This window comes from Schistocerca serialis, chromosome 4 (assembly GCF_023864345.2).
Source record: "Schistocerca serialis cubense isolate TAMUIC-IGC-003099 chromosome 4, iqSchSeri2.2, whole genome shotgun sequence".
NCBI classification, from domain to species: Eukaryota; Metazoa; Arthropoda; class Insecta; order Orthoptera; family Acrididae; genus Schistocerca; species Schistocerca serialis.
The window spans coordinates 620,442,030-620,468,366 of NC_064641.1; the positions used below are offsets into that span (position 1 = coordinate 620,442,030).

At 39.7% G+C, this 26,337-nt stretch overlaps 1 protein-coding gene across 1 annotated transcript in view; it reads right to left on the reverse strand.

Moving 5' to 3' along the window:
* Positions 1 to 26,337, reverse strand: part of LOC126474639 (aminopeptidase N-like) — a 177,851-nt gene that overhangs the window by 16,869 nt on the left and 134,645 nt on the right. The window contains exons 14-15 of the mRNA XM_050102117.1: positions 18,891 to 19,055; positions 8,350 to 8,505 (exon numbers count right to left, since the gene is read on the reverse strand). Coding sequence (XP_049958074.1) covers positions 8,350 to 8,505; positions 18,891 to 19,055 — 321 coding nt within the window. The remainder of the gene's footprint in view (positions 1 to 8,349; positions 8,506 to 18,890; positions 19,056 to 26,337) is intronic.

Sequence of the window (26,337 nt, forward strand, 5' to 3'; positions counted from 1 at the left end):
AATCTTGCAAATACTGTAGATTCAGGTTTTGCGTCCTCGCCGTTTTCTCAAATAAGTCAAGACACATTTTCTGCTTTTCAAAATGTGAATATTGCCGGTTCAAATCCATTGCCGAATAGCACTGAGGAACATGTTTCAGACACCAGTGCATTGTTATTACAATTAATGCAACAAATGGGACAAAAGCTTCAAAAGTTAGATACAATGGAACAAAATCCTCAAAAGTTAAACACAATGGAACAAAATCTTCAAAAGTTAGACACAATGGAACAACACCAGAGACAAACACAGCAACAGTTAGACACAATGGAACAAAATCTTCGGAAGTTAGACACCACACTTGAACAAGCACGTGAAGAGTTACATAACATTGAATCGAAATGTCAAAAAGTCTGTAATGACGTAAAAACACAAATTTGAGAGCATTTTCAACCTATTTTTTCGCGGCATGAAAATGCATTACAGAATCACGAAGCAGCCATAAAAGAACTGCAAACTATTGCTCATGAAAATCACGACACCTTGCAAGCTAAAATTACTCAGTTGCATCTACCGATTCGGTTACGCAACTTGCAAAAATTCAGGAAAACTTAAAGGACACAGTAGATTCGATTTCAACACAAATGGAGACTCTGAAACTTGGTTCAGAGAAACACACTGAGGAAATGTGTTCACTATCGGAGAAAGTAGCCGAACTTTCGGATCAGTTCACTAACTTATCTACAAAGGTAGATGATAATCTGAATGACACAAAATCGGTAGTCTTTAATGACACAGAAGAGTGCGAACAAATTAGGAAATTCAAACAAAATCAGAATCAAATTAATACGCAACACCAAAGAGAAATCCGGGAAGTACAAGATCAGCTGACACAGATAATACAAGAATTACGTATTTCAGAGGACACTCGCGCCCCAATACAGGAAGAGGGACATAGAAATACGGAACAGTCACAAAATAATAACACAGCGAATTTCGGAAATTATGAAAGAAATTGGCAAGGTGCACCGAATTTTGAAATGGAACCGCCGAAACGACGTAACAATTACCGATATGCGACTCGCCGACATGATGATTTTGACTATGAGCTGTTCATTACTACACGTAAATTTAAAACATTTAAGAATTCTGGCAACGACAGTCATCCACAAGCGTGGCTCCATCAATTCTCTCATTGTTTTCCTCCCAACTGGTCATTAGAGCACAGATTAGAATTTATGTGTGGCTACTTAGAGAATGAACCAGCTGTAAGAATGCGATCGGTCATTCACGATTGTCACAGTGAAGGAGAATTTTACCATACCTTCCTCTGAGCATATTGCTCTCAAACTACACAAGACCGAGTAAAACATAGCATCATAATGATGAAACATTTCGAACAATCTAAATTTTCCAGTCTTGTGAAATATTTTGAAGACATGTTGCACAAGAATCAGTACCTGTCAAACTCATACAGCCCCTCAGAACTCATCTGCATTTGCTTAATCAAATTACCTGAACATGTACGACATATTATTTTGGCAGGACGTTGCAAAGACGACATGGAAGCTTTTCAGGGGCTCTTACAAGAATTAGAAATTGACACTGACAATCGCGGAACGCAAAAACAGGAACACAACAATTACAAGTCACATCCGTCGCAATTCCGCGATGAAAGAGATAATAACTGGACACGACAAGGCTATTCTCACAACACAAATCGTGACCAAAACAGACACCACCCGTATGACAACCGTTGGCAGAGTAGTAATAATTGCAGGGAAAGGTCACCTCTCCGCGGTAGTGACTATCGCAGAGACAATCAGAGAAACAGACAATATGGGAACCAAAATAATTATTATCAAGGGAGACAGAATAACTTCAGACACAACGGTCCTCCACGCAGTTATGACTCAGGGAAAAGTTCTCCACCACATGACTGACAAGAAATCAATTACAGAAATTACCGGCATGACGACAGACTATATAATCGTAACGACAGACCTGAATTGTGTCAGAACTGGAGGGATTCAAACAGAGCTGGGCCCTCTCAGCAAGGTGAATTTGTAGAAGTTAGGTCTCCTAATCCCAATAACGATGCGCTCCAACAAAGAGACGGACAATGACTCGTACTGCAGGCAGCCACGTGCGCTGGCTGGCTCAGCGAAAAATAACATAGACGCTAACCTTGAGAAAAATTTTAGCATTCCTTACTGACGTATACAACATGATAATTACTTTGAAGCTGAAACTCTGCGCACTAGAAAGGCTAAAGGACTGCACCACATTTCACATGTAAAACCGTTTATTGAAAGATAATCTGCTTTTTAACTTTGTCTTTGCCATAAAACTTTTCACTTCACATTTCTGGTATGCATGTATGTTAGATGTTAAATATCCAATCAAGAACCAAGAGAACTTATTTAAAAAGAAACTACGAATGCATTGTTATAGTGAACAGAGGTCACAGTGTTATTGTGTGTGTACATTCTTGCTTGTTAGTTGCATGATTATGTAACGACTATAAGGGTTACATACTTAGAACAGATACTGGTACTGCTAATGAGATTTTAATGCAACATTTTGGTTTACTTGACAATACATTCTGGATTTAAAGTACTTTCAGTGAGATACCAGATGACAGAGTGGTTAGTTTATGAGACAGCTACACGATTTTATCACGACGCTACTAATGAGTGACAATTTACAATGTTGCTTTTGCAGTGTTTCTGTTTTATATCTGCACTGTTTTTCTGTATTATTCTGGAAAGTAAAACATGTTTTAGTAGTAACTTTTGTGGTATAGCTACAATGAGACAGCCTTTTCTGAAGCACAACAGTATGTTACAGCACAGTCCTTTGTTCATCACGGCAATAAGCGTAATAAGTAAGATATCTATACGCAAAGTATTTCACTTTTGTTTTTCATGAGGTAAGTACATTGACTTCCACAGAACTTTTCTTGCGGACGACGATAATTACGACACTTGGCACATTTTTTACTCTTAAGTAATGACAGAGATTATGTTGCAACAAGACGCACAATTTAGCGCTACAGGGCACGCATTTGAGTGATTAATTTTGTACTTAAAACATTTATTTTTAAAGATTTTTGAATTACAATGATACAAAGGTTTTCCGTGATACATTTCATTCCATTGCTGTAATCTGTAACACCTGAGGGTATAATTACATGAATCCTCAGGGGGGTACATGCCTACTTTGTGTATCATGTGTTTGGCAAGCACAAGGAGCCCTAGCTAATATGATATTTACTTATACAACTTTACACATCGGTATCATATTTCTCTAACACATAAATTACACAGCTATCTGATCATTTAACTGAGAGAGACAAACATTTATTTTACTACATCAGTGACAGATGTTTACGTAATTACACCGTTGGATAACTTCACACTTATGAAATTGTATTTTGTCTGTACTTTGTGAACTGTTCATATTTTTTTGGAACCATTGTGATACTATGAGAGCTTTGAATGATGTATTTGGTATGAGATCATGATTTTTAAAGTATGTTTGGGGTAGATGACACTATTGAAATGAGCAGAGAATTTTCTTTAGGTTTTGAAATTATTGCAGAAAGCTACAACGTTTTTGAGATTTGACTGAGGTGTTACGATGTTATTATTACGATGACAATGTGTATTATGCTGCTGAGCTTTGTTTATGATTAATAAGCTGATGCTATATGAGTTATTTGATTATGTTATGTATCTGTTATGATGAAATATTGAAGAAGTGTCGACGAATATGTATATGTGTAATAAGGTAAGGAATAATGAGTAGTGGTTAGGGACTCTGGTTTCTGAAAAAGGTTGTTGGAAACCAAGAATCATACTTTAAGAGTTATGAAATGTATGTAAATGCGTGAATGTATTACAATGCCGACGAAAATTTTTTGGACACTGTTAAATCAATAGGATTTTGTTTCTACACATTTGTAACGCAAATTCTCAACCTGTGGAATTTTTTTACATGAGACTGCCACTGTAGCAGAAACTGCTGTCGTAAATATTTCAGTAAGAAAGGTAAGTGACCTTGACGTAATGCGTTTAGGGTGCCCAGCTGAGAGGTAGGCTTCTGACAATAGAAAGCCATTAGGTGGAGAAAAAAAGAGGCCATTATCCTCGCCATTGACATTCCTTTAGAGAAAGCATCGCAAATACGACACGCTCATTACTTGGAAAGATACTTGCATCTGCACACCTGATTATGGCAAGAGTCTTTCTACGAGAGATGAGAGAATTTCTACTAACTTATGAATTGTCACATGACTGTTGAATGATATTTTAATGCTTTGCTATGCATAGTTGCTTATTTCATTTGATATCTAGTTTCCAGCTGTGTTGCAGCATTGGTTTTATAAAATAAAATAAAATGCATTTGCTAATGTGAACACTTTCTGTCAACAGATGTATTAAATAATAATTTTGTGATCCACATTCTTCAAAAAAGGAGCACTTGGAAAGGAAAGAACAATAAGAAGGGACTAGTAACAGTAACTGCATACATAATTTTCTTTTCAAGTACATGGTAATATTTTTTTACAATAAGTTTTTGTGGTGCACCACTTTAATTATATAGACACTAAGATGTGACATAGGTATTAGACATGGCCATCTTTACTGCAATATTTTTTCTGCTTGAGTTTTGTCATGTTTAGATATAAGTTATTGCATTTGCTGCTGCTCTTTGCCAGGCATAATGTTACTGATTTTTACTTTGTATTACTCTGTTAAGCCAGTTTTACTACTGATTTATTTTTATTGTTTGCTGCACATTGCCTTATATTAGTTGTAATATTGCAATTGCTTTGCTAATTTCTATAATGCTGCTTGCTTCGCCAATTTCCATTTTTTTGTCATTGCTGCTTGTATTAATTGTTTTGTGCTGCTGCATTGCCTCATCCCTTAGTTTATGCATCTGAGCTCAGTAGTTTTAAGTTAGCTTAAGAGGGGGTAGACTATGTAAGAAACTGACTATGGACAATAGGGAAAGAATGCATTGAGAAGTTATATGAAAAAGATTTGGGCCAAAATGAGTATTGTACACTGAGAAATAATTATTTTGAAAGAAATATGAATAGAATACAGAAAGCAGGTATAGATAGGACTTTTGGGGAATAATGATGAATGAAGGGAGATCTCCAAGAAGTAAAGAAAGTTTTGTTTGCAAAATATTGCAGTAAAACAAACCCTGTCCTTTCCTTTTGTATTATTCCGCTATGTGTTTATGTACCCTTGTGTATTTGTCTTTTTCCTGTCTTTATGTGTTTAGCTAATAAGATTTATGTTGTAGAATTTTTCAAATACTAAGATATTTTCTTTGTAAAGATGTTTAGACATTATTTATTCTGTTTGGTTTTAATGCTCATGTGTGAAATTAATGTTTCGAAAACTATTCTCATTATTTTATATATTCACTTATGTCATAATTCCTGTAACACTGATGTATATGTTTATTTCTATTCTTTTGTAAAGCCTGTACTACTACAAATTTATCTGTATTGTTATGTTCTTTAATACTGTCTTTTGTACCTTTGTTATTGTATTCTTATGTTATCAAATTGCAATTGACACCAGTTCATCAAATTAACTAACTTGTAAGTTACATTTCACTGCACACATTTCTGTTGGTCATAGTATATGGACAATATGTGAGAAGTAGGGACTGAAAGTGTTTGCACGTGTGTTAATAATTCAGCAAGGGACTAGTTAACAGCATTGCTGGTTCTAAGGACATTTCAAAAAAAATTTTGTGAGTGCACAAGTGGTGGTTATGGACTTGCTATATTATCCGCAAGACTCTTCAATGACGATTGTGCACCTGCACAGTCACGACAGATGGCTGCTGGCCATCTCTACAAGGACTACAGTGGGTTTGCATCTTTGATGACCCAACAATACCATTATTTCTACAAGGACTACAGTGGGTCTACACCTTTGCGGACTCACCAGTACCGTTATTTCTACAACGACTGCAGTGGGTCTGCACCTCTGGTGGCCCACCAATACCACAATCTCTACCAGGACTACAGTGGGTCTGCACTTCTGGTGGCCCACCAATACCATAATCTCTACCAGGACTACAGTGGATCTACTCTGTGATGACCTACCTACCAATATTCTTCAAAACTTCGAATGACCCTGCTGTGGGTTTGCTCTGTTGTGGCCCATTACCTGTCAGCATGTCAAGAGTCAGCACTGTCTTTCCGTTGGAAGGACAACACTACTTCTTCAAGATTGCATGGAAATCCACTACTTCCGTGTGCATTCTCTTTTACTACTCAGACTTTGAGAAAAGAAACGGCAGTTTTACTGTGATGAATGATCAGGACTGTCTTTATGGACTGTGAGAAAAATTTAGCTTTTGACCAACATTGTGTTAATAAGTGTGTGCATTTGATATCTTTCTTACTGTAATTATGAAAAGTTTTTTTCAAATCTGTATTGGCCAGGGCCCAAAACAATTTGTAAAATTTTTTGTGGGGAGCATGGGGGCTATGTAAGTAGGCTGTTTAGGTTTTCTTATTGGTAACGCCACGTAGCGCTCTGTATGAAAAATCACTGGCTGTGCTGTGTGCAGTCTGTGGCTAGTTTGCATTGTTGTCTGCCATTGTAGTGTTGGGCAGTTGACTGTGAACAGCACGTAGCGTTGCATAGTTGGAGGTGAGCCGCCAGCAGTGGTGGATGTGGGGAGAGAAATGGCGGAGTTTTGAAATTTGTAAGACTGGATGTCATGAACTGCTATATATATATTATGACTTTTGATGACTATTAAGGTAAATACATTGTTTGTTCTCTATTAAAATCTTTCATTTGCTAACTATGCCTATCAGTAGTTAGTGCCTTCCGTAGTTTGAATCTTTTATTTAGCTGGCAGTAGTGGCGCTCGCTGTATTGCAGTAGTTCGAGTAACCAAGATTTTTGTGAGGTAAATGATTTGTGAAACGTATAGTTTAATGTTAGTCAGGGCCATTCTTTTGTAGGGATTTTTGAAAGTCAGATTGCGTTGCGCTAAAAATATTGTGTGTCAGTTTAAGCACAGTCATGTATAATATTTTTAAGAGGACGTTTCACATGCACCAGGAATTCCATGGTGGCGACTTTGAACGTCGTGTACAGTTCTGCCACTGGGCACAAGAGAAATTATGGGACGATGACAGATTTTTTGCATGCATTCTATTTAGTGATGAAGCGTCATTCACCAACAGCGGTAACGTAAACCGGCATAATATGCAGTATTGGGCAACGGAAAATCCACGATGGCTGCGACAAGTGGAACATCAGCCACCTTGGCGGGTTAATATATAGTGCAGCATTATGGGAGGAAGGATAATTGGCCCCCATTTTATCGATGGCAATCTAAATGGTGCAATGCATGCTGATTTCCTACGTAACGTTCTACCGATGTTACTACAAGATGTTTCACTGCATGGCAGAATGGCTATGTACTTCCAACATGATGGATGTCCGGCACATAGCTCGCGTGTGGTTGAAACGGTATCAAATACCATATTTCATGACAGGTGGATTGGTCCTCGAAGCACCATACCATGGCCTGCACGTGCCCGGATTTCTTTCTGTGGGGAAAGTTGAAGGATATTTGCCATCGTGATCCACCGACAACACGTGACACCAGTGTCAGCGCATTGTCAATGCATGTGCGAACATTACGGAAGGCGAACTACTCGATGTTGAGGGGAATGTCGTTACACGTATTGCCAAATGCATTGAGGTTGACGGACATCATTTTGAACATTTATTCCATTAATGTGTTGTTTACAGGTTATCACGCTGTAACAGCATACGTTCTAAGAAATGATGAGTTCACAAAGGTACATACATCACATTGGAACATCCGAAATAAAATGTTGAAATGTACCTACGTTCTGCATTTTAATTTAAAAAACCTGCCTGTTACCAACTGTTCGTCTAAAATTGTGAGCCATATGTTTGTGACTATTACAGCGCCATCTGTCACAAAGCGAAAAAAGTGGTTCAACTAAAACATTCATATTTCTTTACGTACTACAAGAATATGTAATAAAAAATGGGGGTTCCTATTTAAAAAAACGCAGTTGATATGCGTTTGACCTATGGCAGCGCCAACTAGCGGGCCAACCATAGAGCCATCTTGTTTCCCCCTTCAAGCTACACAAGTTCGTTCTTTGTACTTTTTTCGTTTGACGCTTCTTTCGTGAGATAGTTGGCCCAGTCACGATCAATGGAGAGAGAGACAATGGGGGGAAAACTGAGGGAAAGACAAAGAGGGAAGAAACGCCAGTTGATCAATATTACACTAAAATTAAATAAATTTATTGGGAGTGTCTGTTGGAAACCTCACCGAGCCTTGAAGATATGTGGATTATCCACAAAGAAGTCAATGGCGGCAGCGGCAGCCTGTTTGCGTCGCCCCCGAAGCGCCGCCTCCAGCAGTGCAGGTAGGTGGTCCCAGTGGACGCCACTCTCCGATCTTCTTGCCGTCTGCTCGAGCAGGTATCTGCAACAGGGTACCATGTACACGTTCACGCAGACGTGCATTAACGTTGTAGGGTCTCAATTGCTCTAGGTGAGTTTGATGTTGTACGTCCACTGCTCATCTACCCATATTCTGAGCACTAGAAGGGATATTGGAAAGCAACACATCCACTTTCGTTTTAGCCACTTTGCACTGTTAGTGGTTGTTGAATCAAAGTTTCAAGAGAGTATACAAAATGATGCGTACTTCCACGTGTAATAAGTACACAGTGGTGCTAATGTTGGCAAATTACACCAGTAGCAAATGAAAAAATTAATTTTTCTGGCCAACATAATACATTAATAAAGATCTTTCACATATTATATTTGGCTCTGCAATGAATATAATCGTAACGATTAGGTCTTGCGTCTGTGTATGGAGTCAATATTAAAGGTTCGGATGTCATTTTGTGAGGTACTGTTTCGCGCTATTTTCGCCTTTCAAAGAATGTTGCTTGCTATGTGGATGGGGTAGACGTCCGTCTTGTTCCGAACAAGTTCAACGGCGGCAGATCTGGTCATCATACCGGTCAGAAGTGCTGATGAATAAGATGCAAAAAGTTTAGGTAACCGTAGATGTGGTATGCGCGTGCATTATCGCGGCGGAAGACTACTTCTTCCTGACACTCTAGCAACAACATCAGACAGGACGAGATGTGGATATACATCGCATTGTTCTGGGTTCCACATCAAACATCACACCTATTTCTTCTCCCTAGCGATGCCTTATGATAGCGGGGCTCGCTTTTTATTTCATGATTTCACAACTAATTACAGAATATGGTGACATGATGCCCTTCAAGTAGTCACACTCGTAAGTCAATCTAAGGGAGAAATTCGTCTTTGTGAATCGTGTGTGCTTCGTTCAACGTTTTTTAGTTTGTTAATTGATTGCATATGATGTCTTCAAAGGCAATAATTGGGAACCAGTCTGGTCTTTGCGTAAACGTGCGAAGGAAATTAATAAACATTACACTCGAGTTGGTCGATACATCAAACGATCGTTAATCCCTCATAGGGGTCGCCGGAAGAAAGTGATAACAGCAGTTTGGTTAGAATTACTCTGATCACCTCATCTGTTATATTTTCGAATGTATCACATGGTGGTAACAGATTCATATGTACTATTCGAAAACGCCATCTGCTCTTCTCATATTCTGCTTTGTTTGAATGTAAACAAGGATAAGACATGCAGTACCTCAAAATACGCTCTGGTGAATTAGCACTTTCTTCCGCCGGCCTTTGCTATTCAATCCTGGTCTAACTCACCTCCAAGATCGTTGACTGTTGACTTACAGGTGCAGATTCAACGAATTTGTGTACAGTCATTGTCAGCTATGGTACCTTATTCAACACAGCAATAGCGCAGGATCATCTCTGAAGCGTCCGCGGCTCGTGGTCTTGCGGTAGCGTTCTCGCTTCCCGCGCACGTGGTCCCGGGTTAGATTCCCGGCGGGGTCGGCAACTTTCCCTGCCTCAAGATGACTGGGTGTTGTGTGTCTTTCATTATCATTTCATCCTCATTCACTCGCAAGTCGCCGTAGTGGCGTTTAAGAATTTGTGGAGCGCGAGGGGTCTCCCGGCCACCAATGCCATTCGCTCATTATTATTATTATCTCTGAAGCCAGAGCAGGAAGTCCTCTCGTCACTCAACGAAGTTTAACAACCTTCAATTGCCTTTTTTGTAAATGAGAGGCAGTTTGCATATTGGTATGATTTAAGAGGAACCCTAGCGAGTTGTGTCACTGCCGGTGCATTAGTTTCCTGTAAATGGTTCGCGATTGTCTAATTTGACATTCTGAATGCAATTTTTTCTTCTCCTCTTTTTCAACACTTGATGGCTTAGGAACTGAGCCTGTTCCATCTACACAAATAGTCGGACCATCTCTTTTAGGTCTTCCAACATCTCTGCTTCATGCCGTTTTCTAATGTATTTATTTTATTTTATTTATTTATTTATTTAACCTGATCAGATTAGGGTTAATAGGCCCATTCTTACATTGGACCAGTGTTCCACAAATGCAGCATTTTACACATCATAATTGCATTATGACAGTGGTTTGAATAAGAAAGATAGATTAATCTAGTGACAATATGAATAAAGAGTAATGACTAAGACCTAATAAAGTAAATACTGGCAGTATTTTTACAACAGCTACCGTTCATACAAATTATGATAGAAGCAATACTAATAACAGTAAAAGAAAAAATGAAATAGTGATGGTAAACATGAGAAAAACTGGCAATAGTAATGGAGATTTGTCCAGATTTATATTATTATATCGCTGTATAAAGTAGCCGTTTACTGGTATAGCGAGTTTTGGGGAAGGAAGATTTAAGGAGGCCGCATCAGTTAAGAAAAAACTGGGAACTGAGGAAGATCTAGTTGGAAAGAAGGAAGTAATGTGGTGAAGTGCATTCATGTACAGAGGAAGGCATTACTGTTGTTTAAGTAGATAAGTCATTAACTGGTTTTTGAAGCCGGACATGTTTTTAAGTTCTCTAATATAACGAGGGAGGTTATCCCAGAGTCGGGTTCCTGCTACTGTAAAGGACTTCGAGAAGGTGATCGATCGATGTAGTGGAACAGACAGGCTTTTATTATGATGGTAACGTGTGTGTCTGTCATGTTGTTCAGACATGAGCGTTAAGGACGAGGAGAGATATGAGGGACAGTGTACATTTATAAGACAGTAGATGAGACAGGGTGTATGGAAATCTCTGCGTTTGTCTGCAAACAGCATGGACAGTTGTGCATATGCTGGTGAAATGTGATCAAAAAGTCGAACGTCACAGGTATATCGGACGCAGGCATTCATGACCAGTTCCAGACGTCGCGAATTTTCTTGAGAGAGACCTTGTAGGATTATATCGCTGTAGTCAATGATTGCGAGTATAAGCGTTTGTACTAATTTCTTTTTCAGATCGAAAGGGAAGAGTTTTTTATATTTTTGTAAGACATGAAGGGATCCTTTTGTTTCTTGTCTGGTCTTATTTTTAAATACATTATGAATGATACTACATATATTTCCAAATCTAGCTAATTTTACATCTAGGTCTTTATTACTGTTTAGGCCAATTTGACATACCAAATAAATGAAAGACAACCATGTTCTACGATCACATTAACCACGATGATAATGTATCTAGGAGGACCTAAAACCCAGGAAGACGCCACTTTAGTTTCGGTTTTGGAAATCTCAACATTGTGTTGTATACAAAGGTAATTCTGGTGGTTCAGGCACGTTGTAAGTCGTCTTATTCTTCTTTTAATATCATGACATCATCTACATAAAGTAAAACATTTAACATGGTGTCTTTTGACATTTTAATTCATTTTTATATGTTGCTTCCAATTCAGAATAAGTCATTAATGCAAACAGTCCAAATTTAGTTTCTGTTCACGTTGTCAAATGGTTTAACGAAAAATGTAAATGTTATTTGTGGCCGGCCTGATTGGCCGAGCGGTTGTATGCGGTACAGTCTGGAACCGCGCGACTGCTACGGTCGCAGGTTCGAATCCTTCCTCGGGCATGGATGTGTGTGATGTCCTTAGGTTAGTTAGGTTTAAGTAGTTCTACGTTCTAGGGGACTGATGACCTTAGAAGTTGTCTCCTGGTGCTCAGAGCCATTTTGTTATTTGTGTTTGTAAATTATATTCTCATCTTAGGAAGAAGGATTCGTGCTGTAGTGGTCGTGCTGTCAGCAGCGGTTGTTCATTTGATACCGCAGTCGCCCAGAACAATGGCGATGCCCATACGACCCTTTCCTGGACCACTGGCATCAATGTTTGTACACAGCTGGCACGTGACAGACAGCATCTTGCGCAACAATTCTGGAAACCATCAAGTTTACCTGGCGGCCAAGAATACGACAGAAATGAAACTTTAGTAAATTAAACAAATTGTGATCGTCGCCGCCGCTGTGCATAGTACACAAGCTCAAGACAACAGAGTAGTCTTCCACAAAGTGAAGTGCAGCTATTATTGGTGTGTTCATGCTCCATACCCTCCTTTTAATCATTCCCTAGATTGCCCTCTAACAGACGGTAAAAGTACGTAAACTGAGTGGTTTTGAGCTCATGTAGTAATAGCCGCAAACGAAAATTACTTTTTTATTGTTGAAAAAATTTCATAGCGACAAGTTGAGCTCATAGCAACTATTCAAAGAGACGACGGCCAAGTTGATGGGAGCTTATTGCTGAATCTTCTTTCACATGATCCGGCATCATCTACTTCTGATGTACCAACAGTTCTTTGTTGAGACCCTTGGACAACTCACTGTGACTTGAACGATCCAGTTCCTCGAAAATTTCTGATAACATCGACACTTTTCTTCCAGTTAGGATGAAAATCTTCTGCGTGCATTCGTTCAACAGTCTGGGCACTATATTCTGCTGCACCATAAATTAAATTCATGTTCTCACGTTTCTGAAACTGATAATATCATCGACGACGAGTCATGAACTGTAAGCAGTGATAAATTCCACTGTGGCCACATCACGGCATTTTGAGTATTGTTTTGAAAAAGGCACCTTCAAAGTCGAATTGACAGACATTGCTTCTTATGAAATGGAGCACAAACACGCGCCTCAGATGCAATGGTCGTTCAAGACCTCACACCACCCAGGTATTTATTACCACTGATTCCTCATCTCAAAATACGTATTTTCGCATCCTTTACTGTCTGTATAAAGTTGACCCAAAAGGTTTTACGTACCTTGTATCTTTGGAGAAGATCATTTTTCATTTGCCGTGAGTTAGCATATAGTGCGAAACAGCTCTTACAGTTTCAGATACTGTCCTTTTCGTCCAATATAGTCAGTATTTGCACATAGATAGATCTATCTTATTTATTAGTGTTCAGAAATTTTGTAGCTATGGCACGTGAAGAAGATACGAAAGCAAGACTATGCATACCTGATGTTCAAAGTTTTAACATTCTGATCACTGTGGTGTGCTCCTGCTCCAGGAGACTTACAACTTGTAGCAATTAACAGTACTTGAAAGCTAAATGTTTTTTTTTAACATAAAGATATGTAAGCAGAATAACAAACAGAAGCCTAAAATTGTACAGCTAGTATGACGTGTGATCGCTCATATTATAATGTTTCATCATCTTAGGCCACTGGGATGCGGTAAAGAAACCAACGTTGTCAATGTCGTGATTATGTCCGATGCCATGCAGAAATTATGCTTTTTCCAACATCACTGGACGAGAGCGATGTTATAGCATGTGCATCCTTTCCATAAGAGGCACTCTGATTGGCCTGTTTCCAAAAAAAAAGAAAAAAAAACAAGGTGGCGTAACTTCCAGAGTTGAGAAATATGACTGGACATTAAAATACCGAACTATTACTGGAATAGCTAAACCTAAATGTGTGGCCTTGCTTAGAATATCTCTGATTCGACTATTTAGAGGTGATTTAGAAAGAGTGTGTAGCTTAGGAAGAGAAAAGGGGAAGGGAGAAGTGGGGATTGAGACGGAGAGTGAAGAGAGGGGTGAAAAAGTGGATGGGGAAAAGGTAGGGGAGAGGATGCGCATGGCTTAGGGAGAGCGTCTGACTCTGGAGAGTGGTGGGCATGATGATGGTATGTGTTTGTCCTTGTATTGAGGCAACCCAACAGTCAAATGTCAAATTATATCGAGAGTGCCTGTTACTCTCATTCCATGACCCACAGAGTATTTTCTATCCTACTATTGTCTGCACTAACATATTTATGAAGGAAGTATCAGCCATAGTGTGAGCAGGATTATTTAACTTTTCTACTGCATTCATCACATTTAAATTACATTGAAATAACACTTTGCTTGAATTACATCCATTCCAAATATACTGTGGAAAGGGGTCTGTCAGATGTATAAGTAAGTCAATAGAGCACATATTATTTAAGTGCAATGAACTGACTTAATAATGTGAAATATTATAACAGTACACTGCTGATGTTAATTATACAGGATGTTTGAAAAAGAACCCCCTAAGTTACTTGCCCCCTAATTTAATGGGGAAATTAATGAAAAATTACATCAATGAGTACATATCATGAAATAGAAGTTTTTTTTAATGTTAGTAGACGCCAAAGTGGGATCCATTTGTTGCCCTGCACACGTCCAGACGATATTACACTTCTTGCCACATATTAATCAACATTTCAGGTGCAACTGTCCCAACTGCCGCGACGAATCTTTCCCGTAAATGATTGATTTCTGTGATCTTTTCTCTGTACACAACACTTTTTATGTGGCCCCCAAAAGAAAACGTCCAGTGAGGTTAAGTCTGGGCTTCGTGGTGTCAAGGTATTGGGCCAGCCCTGCCTATGCACCTTCCTGGAAAGCGAGTGTCAAGAGCCGCACATGCATGGTTACTGTAATGAGGTGGGGCGCCATCTTGTTGGAAAAACAAACCCCCTTTTCGATCTCAATATCGTCCATTTGGGGAAAGATGTACTCTCTCAACATGTCGCAGTAAACATCCCCGTTTATTGTTTTTTTCTACAAAAATGAAAGGACCAATCATACAATCTTCCATCAAACTGCACCAGGCATTAACTTTGGGAGAGTCACACTGATGCTGAATAGCTTCATGTGGATGCTCCACCCCCCAAATTCTGCAGTTATGACAATTAACTGTTCCACTGACATGAAATGTAGCCTCATCATAAAAGAGAATATTTTTTTAAAAATTGACCTCATCATCAATTCTGAGTAGAAAGTCAACAGCAAACTCGTACCTTTCAATTTTGTCAGTAGGTTTTATTTCATGTAACAGTTGCAATTTGTAGGCAAGCAACTTAAGTATTTTACGTATAACATCATACACAGTACCTTTAGGCTAATTGTAGAGTAATTGTAGACTACATCTGGCCAATGACTTCTTCAGGCTCCGAACACACGAAACACGGATCTTTTCAATAACATCTTCAGAAGTTCTCGGTCTACCTGGTGATTTTGCTTTTGAAACACTACCTGTTTCCTTGAAAGACTTTAGCCAACGACAGATAGTTTTTGATGTAGGTGGTTCACCACCATACTGACATCCAAAATTATGTTGCACTGTTATAACTGATTCAATTTTCACAAGCCAAATAACACACTACGCTTTCTGTTGCGGAGTACTCATTGTTGCTGAGTTGCTCTGCGTAGCACTGCACGCACGCCTGGACTGAACTGAGGGAACAGAGGAAAAAAATAGCATTGGTGCCGTCTCAGGGTCAAGGATACCTGCCAACTGCAAACTTCTGGGGAGCCGAACTTGGAGAAGTGATGAAACAAACACCACAAACTAGAATAGTGTATGTCACTTTGTGCAGATTCTAGGACACATTAAAACTAGAGAGTTTGTTTTCAAACACACTGTATTATAATCTTATACATTAATTTGAAGAGTTTCTATTAAAATATTCTTCAGTGCAGTACAAGTTTCCCAACAGAAAGTTCTTTAATTCATTCGTAAATTCCACCACATTACCCTCAAGACATTTTACTTGTTCAATCAGAGTGTAGAATATATTTCTTCTCATGTGAATTACTTCTTCCTGTACTAATGTTACATCGTTTTAGAGGTTGTTTCAGGTGCTCACATTATATTTATGCTTTGAATTAGGTTTTGAGAAAAACAGAAATATCTGTGACTTCAAAGGATCTATACAAGATGGAGAGAAACAATACTCAAAATATCAAAATTTATGAAAAGATGCCTGCAGGGTGTTCTGTGACCAACGGAAGATATAATTCTTATAAAACAATGTTGTATTCTGAAAGTATAAAAAATGTAAAAGTTGATTACTTAATTCTCTGTCACACTCGTCTTTTTTGGTACTTAACTCAAATTCCATGCTAAGGTGGCTACCAAGTTCGCAGAATTCTTCAAAGTCTTCTTTTCAACTAGAAGAGCTGTCACCTGCGATCTTAGCCAATGGTATCTGTATTAGCTGATCTCTTATTTTCGTTCTGCACTCTTCTTTCACTTAACATGTACCTTCTTCGTCATACAAATTATATGCTCAGTGTACAGGAAATACACTGTGGGAAGTTAATCGCCTTCTCTCGTACACTATAAGAATGTTGAATATATGTTCTTTTTTTCCATAAATGACATAAAATCATTATACAAATCAGCGAATGTTACCACTAATCAATATAATTGTACGTCTTTATCGCTATTTTTGTTTTTATTTTTTTTAAATATACACCTCAATGCGTTTTGGCCACACCCATCATCACAATCACGTTTAAGATCTCAATACACTGTATCTCGTCAGTTCACATGTATACATGTACCTTGAGTCAAGGGACATGTGTACATGGCCGGTCGGTGTGGCTGTGTGGTTCTAAGCGCGTCAGTTAGGAACCGCGTGACCGCTACGGTCGCAGGTTCGAATCCTGCCTCGGGCATGGATGTGTGTGATGTCCTTAGGTTAGTTAGGTTTAAGTAGTTCTAAGTTCTAGGGGACTGATGACCTCAGTAGTTAAGTCCCATAGTGCTCAGAGCCATTTGAACCATTTGAACCATGTGTACATGTGAACTGGCGAGATACGATAAATTGAGATCTTAAATGTGATTCCATGAGTCATTGTACAAGTGAACATGTGAATTTGGAAGCCTTCATATTGGGTAGTGGCCGTTATTAAACACGAATAAAATATATTAATGTGACAGTGACGGCTAACTACCACTAACTATTGAATCAAAGCGATATTGTAAATAACTTGTATTTATTGTAAATTGTCTCACGATAGAAATTAGATCATATTGAACAAATCATGAATGAAAACAAATTAAACAAATTGTACACTGTTCCTAGATGTACTACGCTGGTAAGATTGGCTCTCAGCTCTTAATGTTGAGTTGATGCGAAGTTAGATTTAATTATGCCCCTGGATAAGCAAATGGTAAATGCGATCTGACTGCGTTCCTATAATCTCTTTTGTGTCTGAAATAATACGTACTTCAGACACCACCACCAAGAAACAAACAAAACAACATGCAAAAAGACAAATAACCAATAACGAATCGTAAGCCAAACTGCACGGATGCTCAGTGGATGGCAAGAACACGATCCAACAACTATTTCTGCACTTTACTGCCGCTGCTGCAAGTTTTACAATACCGTCTACCAGCGTGCTGGCTCCGTCGATACTGCTGGGGGACGACTGTAGCTGCGAGGTCGCTGAATTAAGATAAGTCTCTCAAATATCTTGAGTAGAATAAACTAATCAGAAACTGCTAATACCACAAGCCCTATATTTCCTCTAAATGGTATACAACGCTTTCAAGACTGGCTCAACAATCTTTAAGGTGCAGCCCAGTGCGTCTTGTACTAACGTGCAATACCGGTATGATAGCTCTGCGCACTTGTAGACGACGTTCAATGGAGACTGCCAGCCTATAATGTGGAATCAACTGCAATTATACTAGTAGTCAATGCAATGCCTATCGTGGACGCTGATGTCCTACTGTAAAGAATGTAAGTCCCTATCTCAGAGCTACCGAACTTTGCGACTGTCTGCTTTCACGGCACAAGACGCTCTCTTCCTTCCTCGCTCTCTCGATGCTCTTGCGACAATCTTGCCGTCAAACTCTAATCAGCCAATCCTAACGCTGCAAAGGCCTCCCACATCTCACTCGCGGAGTGATACAATTTCTCCACCTATCCAAAATTTCTCTGTTCAAACAGCGGGCCTTGACCCTCAGCGTTTCCCGCACTTTCTTATGAACTGCCCAATCAGAGCTCAGCCCATTTGCCGCTAAAACAGCGCGCGACCGGGTGGCGCCAGCACGTACGTTGGACGCTCTCTGTCTGCTCGACATTTCCCCTCTCCCTCTCACCTGGGCTCCGGCGGCGTTCCTTTTGATGCTTGCAGGTCAGTGGCCTCATCCCCTGGGACCCCCGGCCCATGCACAATGCTCTCGGCGCTCGCCGGCCTTCGCCTCCCCGGCTAAGCCCGACCACTCCTCGACTCCACTGGCAAATTTACTTTGCTTACACCTACAGCATACAACTAAATATTATCATTACCAAAGCCCGTATTATTTTAGACATGTATTTAATCATCACGTATCTCTCTTTCTAAACCACCTAATAAGACTAATTAACCATTATATGGGTTTATTTACTTCAAACATGCAGAATAATCTGCGAAATGGATTTCACAAATGAAAGCCACCTTTCAAATTGGCGAGATACAATGTATCGAGATTTTAAATGTGATTGTGATGATGGCTGTAGCCAAAACGCTTTGAGGCTTATGTTTTAAAAAATGCAAATGTAAATGGCAATGAAGAGGGACAATTATACTGACTGAATGTTTATGCCAGAGTGGTTGGTTTAACGCACCCACGCAGTAGGTATCACAACCGTAGCTCACCTGAAGGCTGAGGGATCCTCCTGGCAGGTGAGCGCCTCCAGTATGACGCTCTGCTCAGAGATGACGCTAGTGTTCTGGTACAGCTCCTGCAGGAAATCGTACGCCTCTGCACCGCCCTGGCGAATACCTTCACAATACACGACGCTTTTCATATCCGGGTCCACCCTGGAAAAGATACTGTATTGTGATTAGGTGTTCTCTAGCCATTTCCAGCGAAATAAGGTTCTGCTTTTGATTAGCACGCGTATTTGGAAGCTTCCGTGTCTCACCAATCTGACAACAGGTTAATTCATGTTTGTTGTTATCATTGTTGATCGGTAAACATGAATGCGCGAATCTCAGACATGACTTAAAGTTGGGGCATTGAAGTTGACATCATGTTTATTGGCTTCTGGAAAACCTTCGATACTGTCGCTTAGTAAACAAAAAACCATAGTTACCGAATATTGAAATTGAACCACTTTCCCATTTCTATCCTTCCCGTTACTATGTGCAGATCTTCGTGTCTGCTTTGTTTTATGCAAGTAACTTTTACATAATATGCAGATGTTAATGTTTTGTCAATTGTTTGTTCTTTGGAGGAGATGGGTTTTGGAGGGAACTAGAATGGCAGTTGAATGCACGTGGCTCGTGGTGACGGAACACTTTGACAGTGGAAATGTTGAGTATTTTTCATGAATTAACGACGATGAGTCAAAGCAAAATTCTGCAGATTATTATGATGACATATACACATAGAGAAACCGGCTGCAATAAAACCCAGAATTCTCTTTCCTAGCAGAGCAACCTACATTACAAGGAATTTAGGTTGTTGTTGTTGTTGTGGTCTTCAGTCCAGACACTGGTTTGATGCGACTCTCCAAGCTACTGTATCCTGTGCAAGCTTCTTCATCTCCCAGTACCTACTGCAACCTACATCCTTCTGAATCTGTTTAGTTTATTCATCTCTTGGTCTCCCTCTACGATTTTTACCCTCCACGCTGCCCTCCAATACCAAATAGGTGATCCCTTGATGCCTCAGAATATGCCCTACCAACAGATACCTTCTTCTAGTCAAGTTGAGCCACAAATTTCTCTTCTCTCCAATTCTAATGAGTACCTCCTCATTAGATATGTGATCTACCCATCTAATCTTCAACATTCTTCTGTAGCACCACATTTCGAAAGCTTCTAGTCTCTTCTTGTCTAAACTACTTATCGTCCACGTTTCACTTCCATGCATGGCTACACTCCATACAAATACTTTCAGAAATGACTTCCTGACACTTAAATCTATACTCAACGTTAACAAATTTCTCTTCTTCAGAAACGCTTTCCTTGCCATTGCCAGTCTACATTTTATATCCTATCTATTTCGACCATCATCAGTTATTTTGCTCCCCAAATAGCAAAACTCATTTACTACTTTAAGCTTCTCATTTCCTAATCTAATTCCCTCAGCATCACCCGACTTAATTCGACTACATTCCAATAATCCTCGTTTTGTTTTTGTTGATGTTCATCTTATATCCTCCTTTCAAAACACTGTCCATTCCGTGCAGCTGCTCTTCCAGGTCCTTCGGTGTCTCTGACAGAATTACAATGTTTTTATTTCGTCTCCATGAATTTTAATTCCTACTCCGAATTTTTCTTTTGTTTCCTTTACTGCTTGCTGAATATACACACTGAATAACATCGGGGATAGGCTACAGCCCTGTCTCACTCCCTTCCCAACCACTGCTTCCCTTTCGTGCCCCTCGACTCTGATAACTGCCATCTGCTTTCTGTACAAATTTTAAATAGCCTTTCGCTCCCTGTATTTTACTCCTGCCACCTTCAGAATTTGAAAGAGAGTATTACAGTCAACATTGTCAAAAGCTTTCTCTAAGTCTACAAATGCTAGAAACATAGGTTTGCCTTTCCTTAATCTATTTTATATGATAAGCCGTAGGGTCAGTATTGCCTCACGTGATCCCAACATTTCTACGGAATCCAAACTGATCTTCCCCGAAGTCGGCTTCCACCAGTTTTTCCATTCGTCTGTAAAGAATTCGTGTTAGTATTTTGCACCCGTGGCTTATTAAACTGATAGTTCGGTAATTTGCACATCTGTCAGCACCTGTTTTCTTTGGGATTGGAATTATTATATTCTTCTTGAAGTCTGAGGGTATTTCGCCTGTCTCATACATGTTGCCCACCAGATGGTAGAGTTTTGTCATGACTGGCTCTCCCAAGGCCATCAGTAGTTCTAATGGAATGTTGTCTACTGCCGGGGCCTTGTTTCGACTCAGGTCTTTCGGTGCTCTGTCAAACTCTTCACGCAGTATCATATCTCCCATATCATCCTCATCTACGCCCTCTTCCATTTCCATAATATTGTGCTCAAGTACATCGCCCTTGTATAGACCCTCTATATACTCCTTCCACCTTTCTGCTTTCCTTTCTTTGCTTAGAAGTGGGTTTCCATCTGAGCTCATGATATTCATACAAGTGGTTCTCTTTTTTCCAAAGGTGTCTATAATTTTCCTGTAGGCAGTATCTAGTGAAACGCGCCTCTACATCCTTACATTTGTCCTTTAGCCATCCCCGCTTAGCCATTTTGCACTTCCTGTTGATCTCATTTTTGAGACGTTTGTATTCCTTTTTGCCTGCTTCATTTACTGCATTTTTATATTTTCTCCTTTCATCAATTAAATTCAATATCTCTTCTGTTACTCAAGGGTTCCTATTAGCCCTCGTATTTTTACCTCCTTGATCCACTGCTGCCTTCGCTATTTCATTTCTCAAAGCTACCCATTCTTCTTCTACTGTATTTCTTGTCAATCGTTCCCTAATGCTCTCCCTGAAACTCTGTACAACCTCTGGCTCTGTCAGTTTATCGAGGTCCCATCTCCTTAAATTCTCACCTTTTTGCAGTTTCTTCAGTTTTCATCTACAGTTTATAACCAATAGACTGTAATCAGAGTCCACATCTGCCCCTGGAAATGTCTTACAATTTAAAACCTGGTTCCTAAGTCTCTGTATTACCATTATATAATCTATCTGAAACTTGTCAGTATCTCCAGGATTCTTCCATGTATACAACCTTCTTTTATGATTCTTGAGCCAAGCGTTAGCTATGATGAAGGTACGCTCTGTGCAAAATTCTACCAGACGGCTTCCTCTTTCATTCACTTACTATGTTTCCTTCTCTCCTTTTTCCTACTCTCGAATTCCAGTCACCCATGACTACTAAATTTTCGTCTCCCCTCACTATCTGAATAATTTATTTTATCTCATCATACATTTCATCAATCTCGTCGTCATCTGCGGAGCTAGTTGTCATATAAACTTGTGCTACTGTTGTAGGCGTGGGCTTCGCATCTATCTTGACCATAATAATGCGTTCACTATGCTGTTTGTAGTAGCTTACCCACATTCCTATTTTTTATTCATTATTAAACCTACTCCTGCATTATCCCTATTTGATTTTGTACTTATAACCCTGTATGCACCTGACCAGTTGTCTTGTCCTCCTACCACCGAACTTCACTAATTCCCACTATATCTAATTGTAAGCCATCCATTTCTTTTTTAAAATTTTCTATCTACCTGCTCGATTAAGGGATCTGACATTCCACGCTCCGATCCGTAGGACGCCAGTTTTCTTTCTCCTGATAACAAACGTCCTCCTGAGTAGTCCCCGCCCAGAGATCCAAATGGGGGACTATTTTACCTCCGGAATATTTTACCCAATAGGGCGCCATCATCATTTAACTATACAGTAGAGATGGATGCCCTCGGGAAAAATTACAGTTGTAGTTTCTCCTTGCTTTGAGACGTTCGCAGTGCCAGCACAGCAAGGCCGTTTTGGTGTGTTACAAGGCCAGATCAGTTAATCATCCAGACTGTTGCCCCTGCAACTACTGAAAAGGCTGCTGCCCCTCTTCAGGAACTACACGTTTGTCTGGCCTCTCAACAGATAACCCTCGGTTGTGATTGCACCTACGATACGGCTATCTGTATCGCTGAGGCACGCAAGCCTTTCCACCAACGGCAAGGTCCATGGTTCATGGGGGGATTTTGGTTAAATATTCCTTTTACCAGCAACAGAGAACTGTTTATCTGGTGGTGGAGGACACAAAAAAATATGAGCCTAATTTTGTAAGTGCAGACATTACTATTCTGTGTAATCTTTAATGTGAGAAGCACCCTCTGATCACATCGATAGTAATTGGAATGCTTCCCGAGGTAGTGGGAACATTTCAATATGAAATACAACTCAGTGTGTTGTTAATGGGAGAAGGCAAAGCAGCGAGGGAAGAGTGTTAGTCTCAAGAACCAATAAGCTGAGAGAATACCTACCTGTATTTTGCTATTGAGGTCAGGTTACGAATTCAGTTAATGAAAAACAATGTTTTTTTATCACTATAGGAAATTTTGATAGCATTTGTATTTTGATAATGGTACATGTTGATCTGTGAAAGGCTCTGATTTTGGATAAGATGTGAATGATTTTTTTGAATTTGAGTTACGTCCAAGTCGCCTCAACCTGCAGCCAAAATATATAACACGGTTTCACTGGGTAGCTGAAACTAAAATAGGGGAGACTTTCGCCTCTACCCGGCACTGTAATAGACGAGTTTAAAAAAAACATTTCATAATGATAACTTTCACTTTTCGTGTGCTGCAGCCGTTATCCGAAATTACAAAAGTTACTCCTGAAAAGTAAGGTTTTTGAAATGTGGTAAGTGTTCCAAGGTACAACATAGTCATATGCTTAGGAACAAATGTTTTATTGAAATTGAAAAGTGTTGCAATCCTGATAATCTTGTCAATACTGTATTTAATACGGTAGTCTATCCGTTACATTATTATTCTACTATACACCAGTAATGAGTGAGTGAAATCGAATTAAGTAGAAATATTATCAGAAACCAGTTACAATCTAAATTTATTTTGAAACTCAAGCAATTGGAAACTAACGTAAATTTACAATTCCGAGACAGGTAAAATCGTTAACACATTAAAGAAACCCAGCTCATTTGCAAAAATCAAATATCACATGGTAGGAGACCTTCTCCCGTCTGAAGGTACGAGATGGTCCACGACACTTGGAATATGGCTTAACCATCCACACTTTATATAACTGTCTCCCAAATACACAGAATTCTACTCATCATGGGTCTCTTAAATACATACCTTAAGAACTATGAGCACTTGTTCAGTAGAAGAGACGTGTTTAATAGTAACTTAGATAAATAAGAGTCCATAGCTCTTAAGGTATACACTTTAGAGTCCATATTTACTGGACATTTTTCACTTTGGCCCACACTGCCACTTCTCGAAACATTGAAAGCAGAGAGCTTACAGTAGAAAAGGTTTGTTTCATAGTGCTGAACATGAAGAATCGTTCATAGCTCTTGAGGTATGTAGTTTGAGGCCCTGTTTGATTCGAATCATCGTTCCTGTCATATCTCTGAATATTGATCATTCCTCCTGTCACACCCTGTGTTATACAGCAGTTAAGCTCGAAATATTTAGATTTTTCTGTATAAAATACGACATCATACCTCACAACAACAAAAACAGGGGACAATGCCGAAAACTTCTTAGAATGGTCTCTAGTGCGCATTTCTTAATGTGATTCTAAAATTTGTCACTAGATTGAAACACTGAGCAGAAAACATCATGTGTTCAACTACACTATCCTCCAGGTACTATACTCTCCACTTCTAACTGCACTACGTTTGTGTCATTAAGACATGAGATGGCAGTGCCCTACGTCAGTATTTTCAGAAATCCGGAGATCCTTTGACGGGGACGTGAAAATATTGTATGCTGGATCCATATATTGAGTGAAACACATCTCGTTCGTTAACATAAGCTGCACTTATGATTGTATTTCATTTACCAAACTCGTATCGGGAATGGCTCATCTTCAGTGTTTTTAGGTTTCCGGGTAGCATTCGATAAATACGGAACGCTTATAAGATCACATTATTGTCCGTCTGCTAAGTTCCATTTTTCTCAGAAATGGATATAGATATCAAGTTAAATGCATCAAGCTGAAAGTTATGTCAAACAGTAAGGTCCATAAAGCCCTTACAGTGTAAAAAATTTAAGCTTCTAAGTCAATACAATCAAAAGATACGACCACTTCTGACACATATTTTGATAATCGCAAACTCACTCATCAAAACCTATATGGTACTTCCAGTTGAACTAAAAATCATGAAATGTGGTAGGAAAGCGAGGTTTCACAGTACAAGTAAAGGAAGAAAATCGAAAATTCTTACTTTGTAATTACATTACATACAATTTTTTTGTCGTTTGTTGGTAGTGTGTCTGTATGTCCTTCTGATGAGACCCATTTTTCTCAAGAATGGGCAAAGATGTCATCTTGAAATTTACGTCAAAAACCAAGACCTACACACCCTTGCCAGTGTAACAGATTTCCGTTCCTAAGTCAATAAAAGTAAAAGATACGGCTATTTATTTTACTTTTTTTGTACGCGCAAACTCATTCATCACAACCCATAGATCAACTACCTACACTACTGGCCATTAAAATGGCTACACCGAGAAGAAATGCAGATGATAAACGGATATTCATTGGACAAATATATTATACTAGAAATGACAAGTGATCACATTTTCACTCAGTTTGGGTGCATAGATCCTGAGGAATCAGTACCCAGAACAACTACCTCTGGCCATAATAACGGCCTTGATACGCCTGGGCATTGAGTCAAACAGATCTGGAATGGCGTGTACAGCTGCCCATGCACCTTCAACACGATACCGCAGTTCATCAAGAGTAGTGACTGGCGTATTGTGACGAGCCAGATGCTCGGCCACCTTTTACCAGACGTTTTCAGTTGGTGAGAGATATGGAGAATGTGCTGGCCAGGGCAGCAGTCGAACATTTTCTGTATCCAGAGATGCCCGTAAAGGATCTGCAACATGCGGTCGTGCGTTATCCTGCTGAAATGTAGGGTTTCGCAGGGATCGAATGAAGGGTAGAGCCACGGTCGTAACACATCTGAAATGTAACGTCCACTGTTCAAAGTGCCATCAATGCGAACAAGAGGTGCCACTGTTATGAGGTATGCCTGTCACCTGAGGATGTGATCATAACCGGTAAACGTGTAACCAATGGCACCCCATACCATCACGCCAGGTGATACGTCAGTATGGCGATGACGGATACACACTTCCATTGTGCGTTCACAGCGATGTCGCCAAACACGGGTGCGACCATCATGATGCTGTAAACAGAACCTGGATTCATCCGAAAAAATGAGGTTTTGCCATTCGTGTACCCAGGTTCGTCGTTGAGTACATCATCGCAGGCGCTCCTGCCTGTGATGCAGCGCCAAGGGTAGCCGCAGCCATGGTCTCCGAGCTGATAGTCCATGCTGCTGCAAACGATACGATAAACCGCAATCGCGGCAGGCTACAATCCGACCTTGTGGATGACATCGGA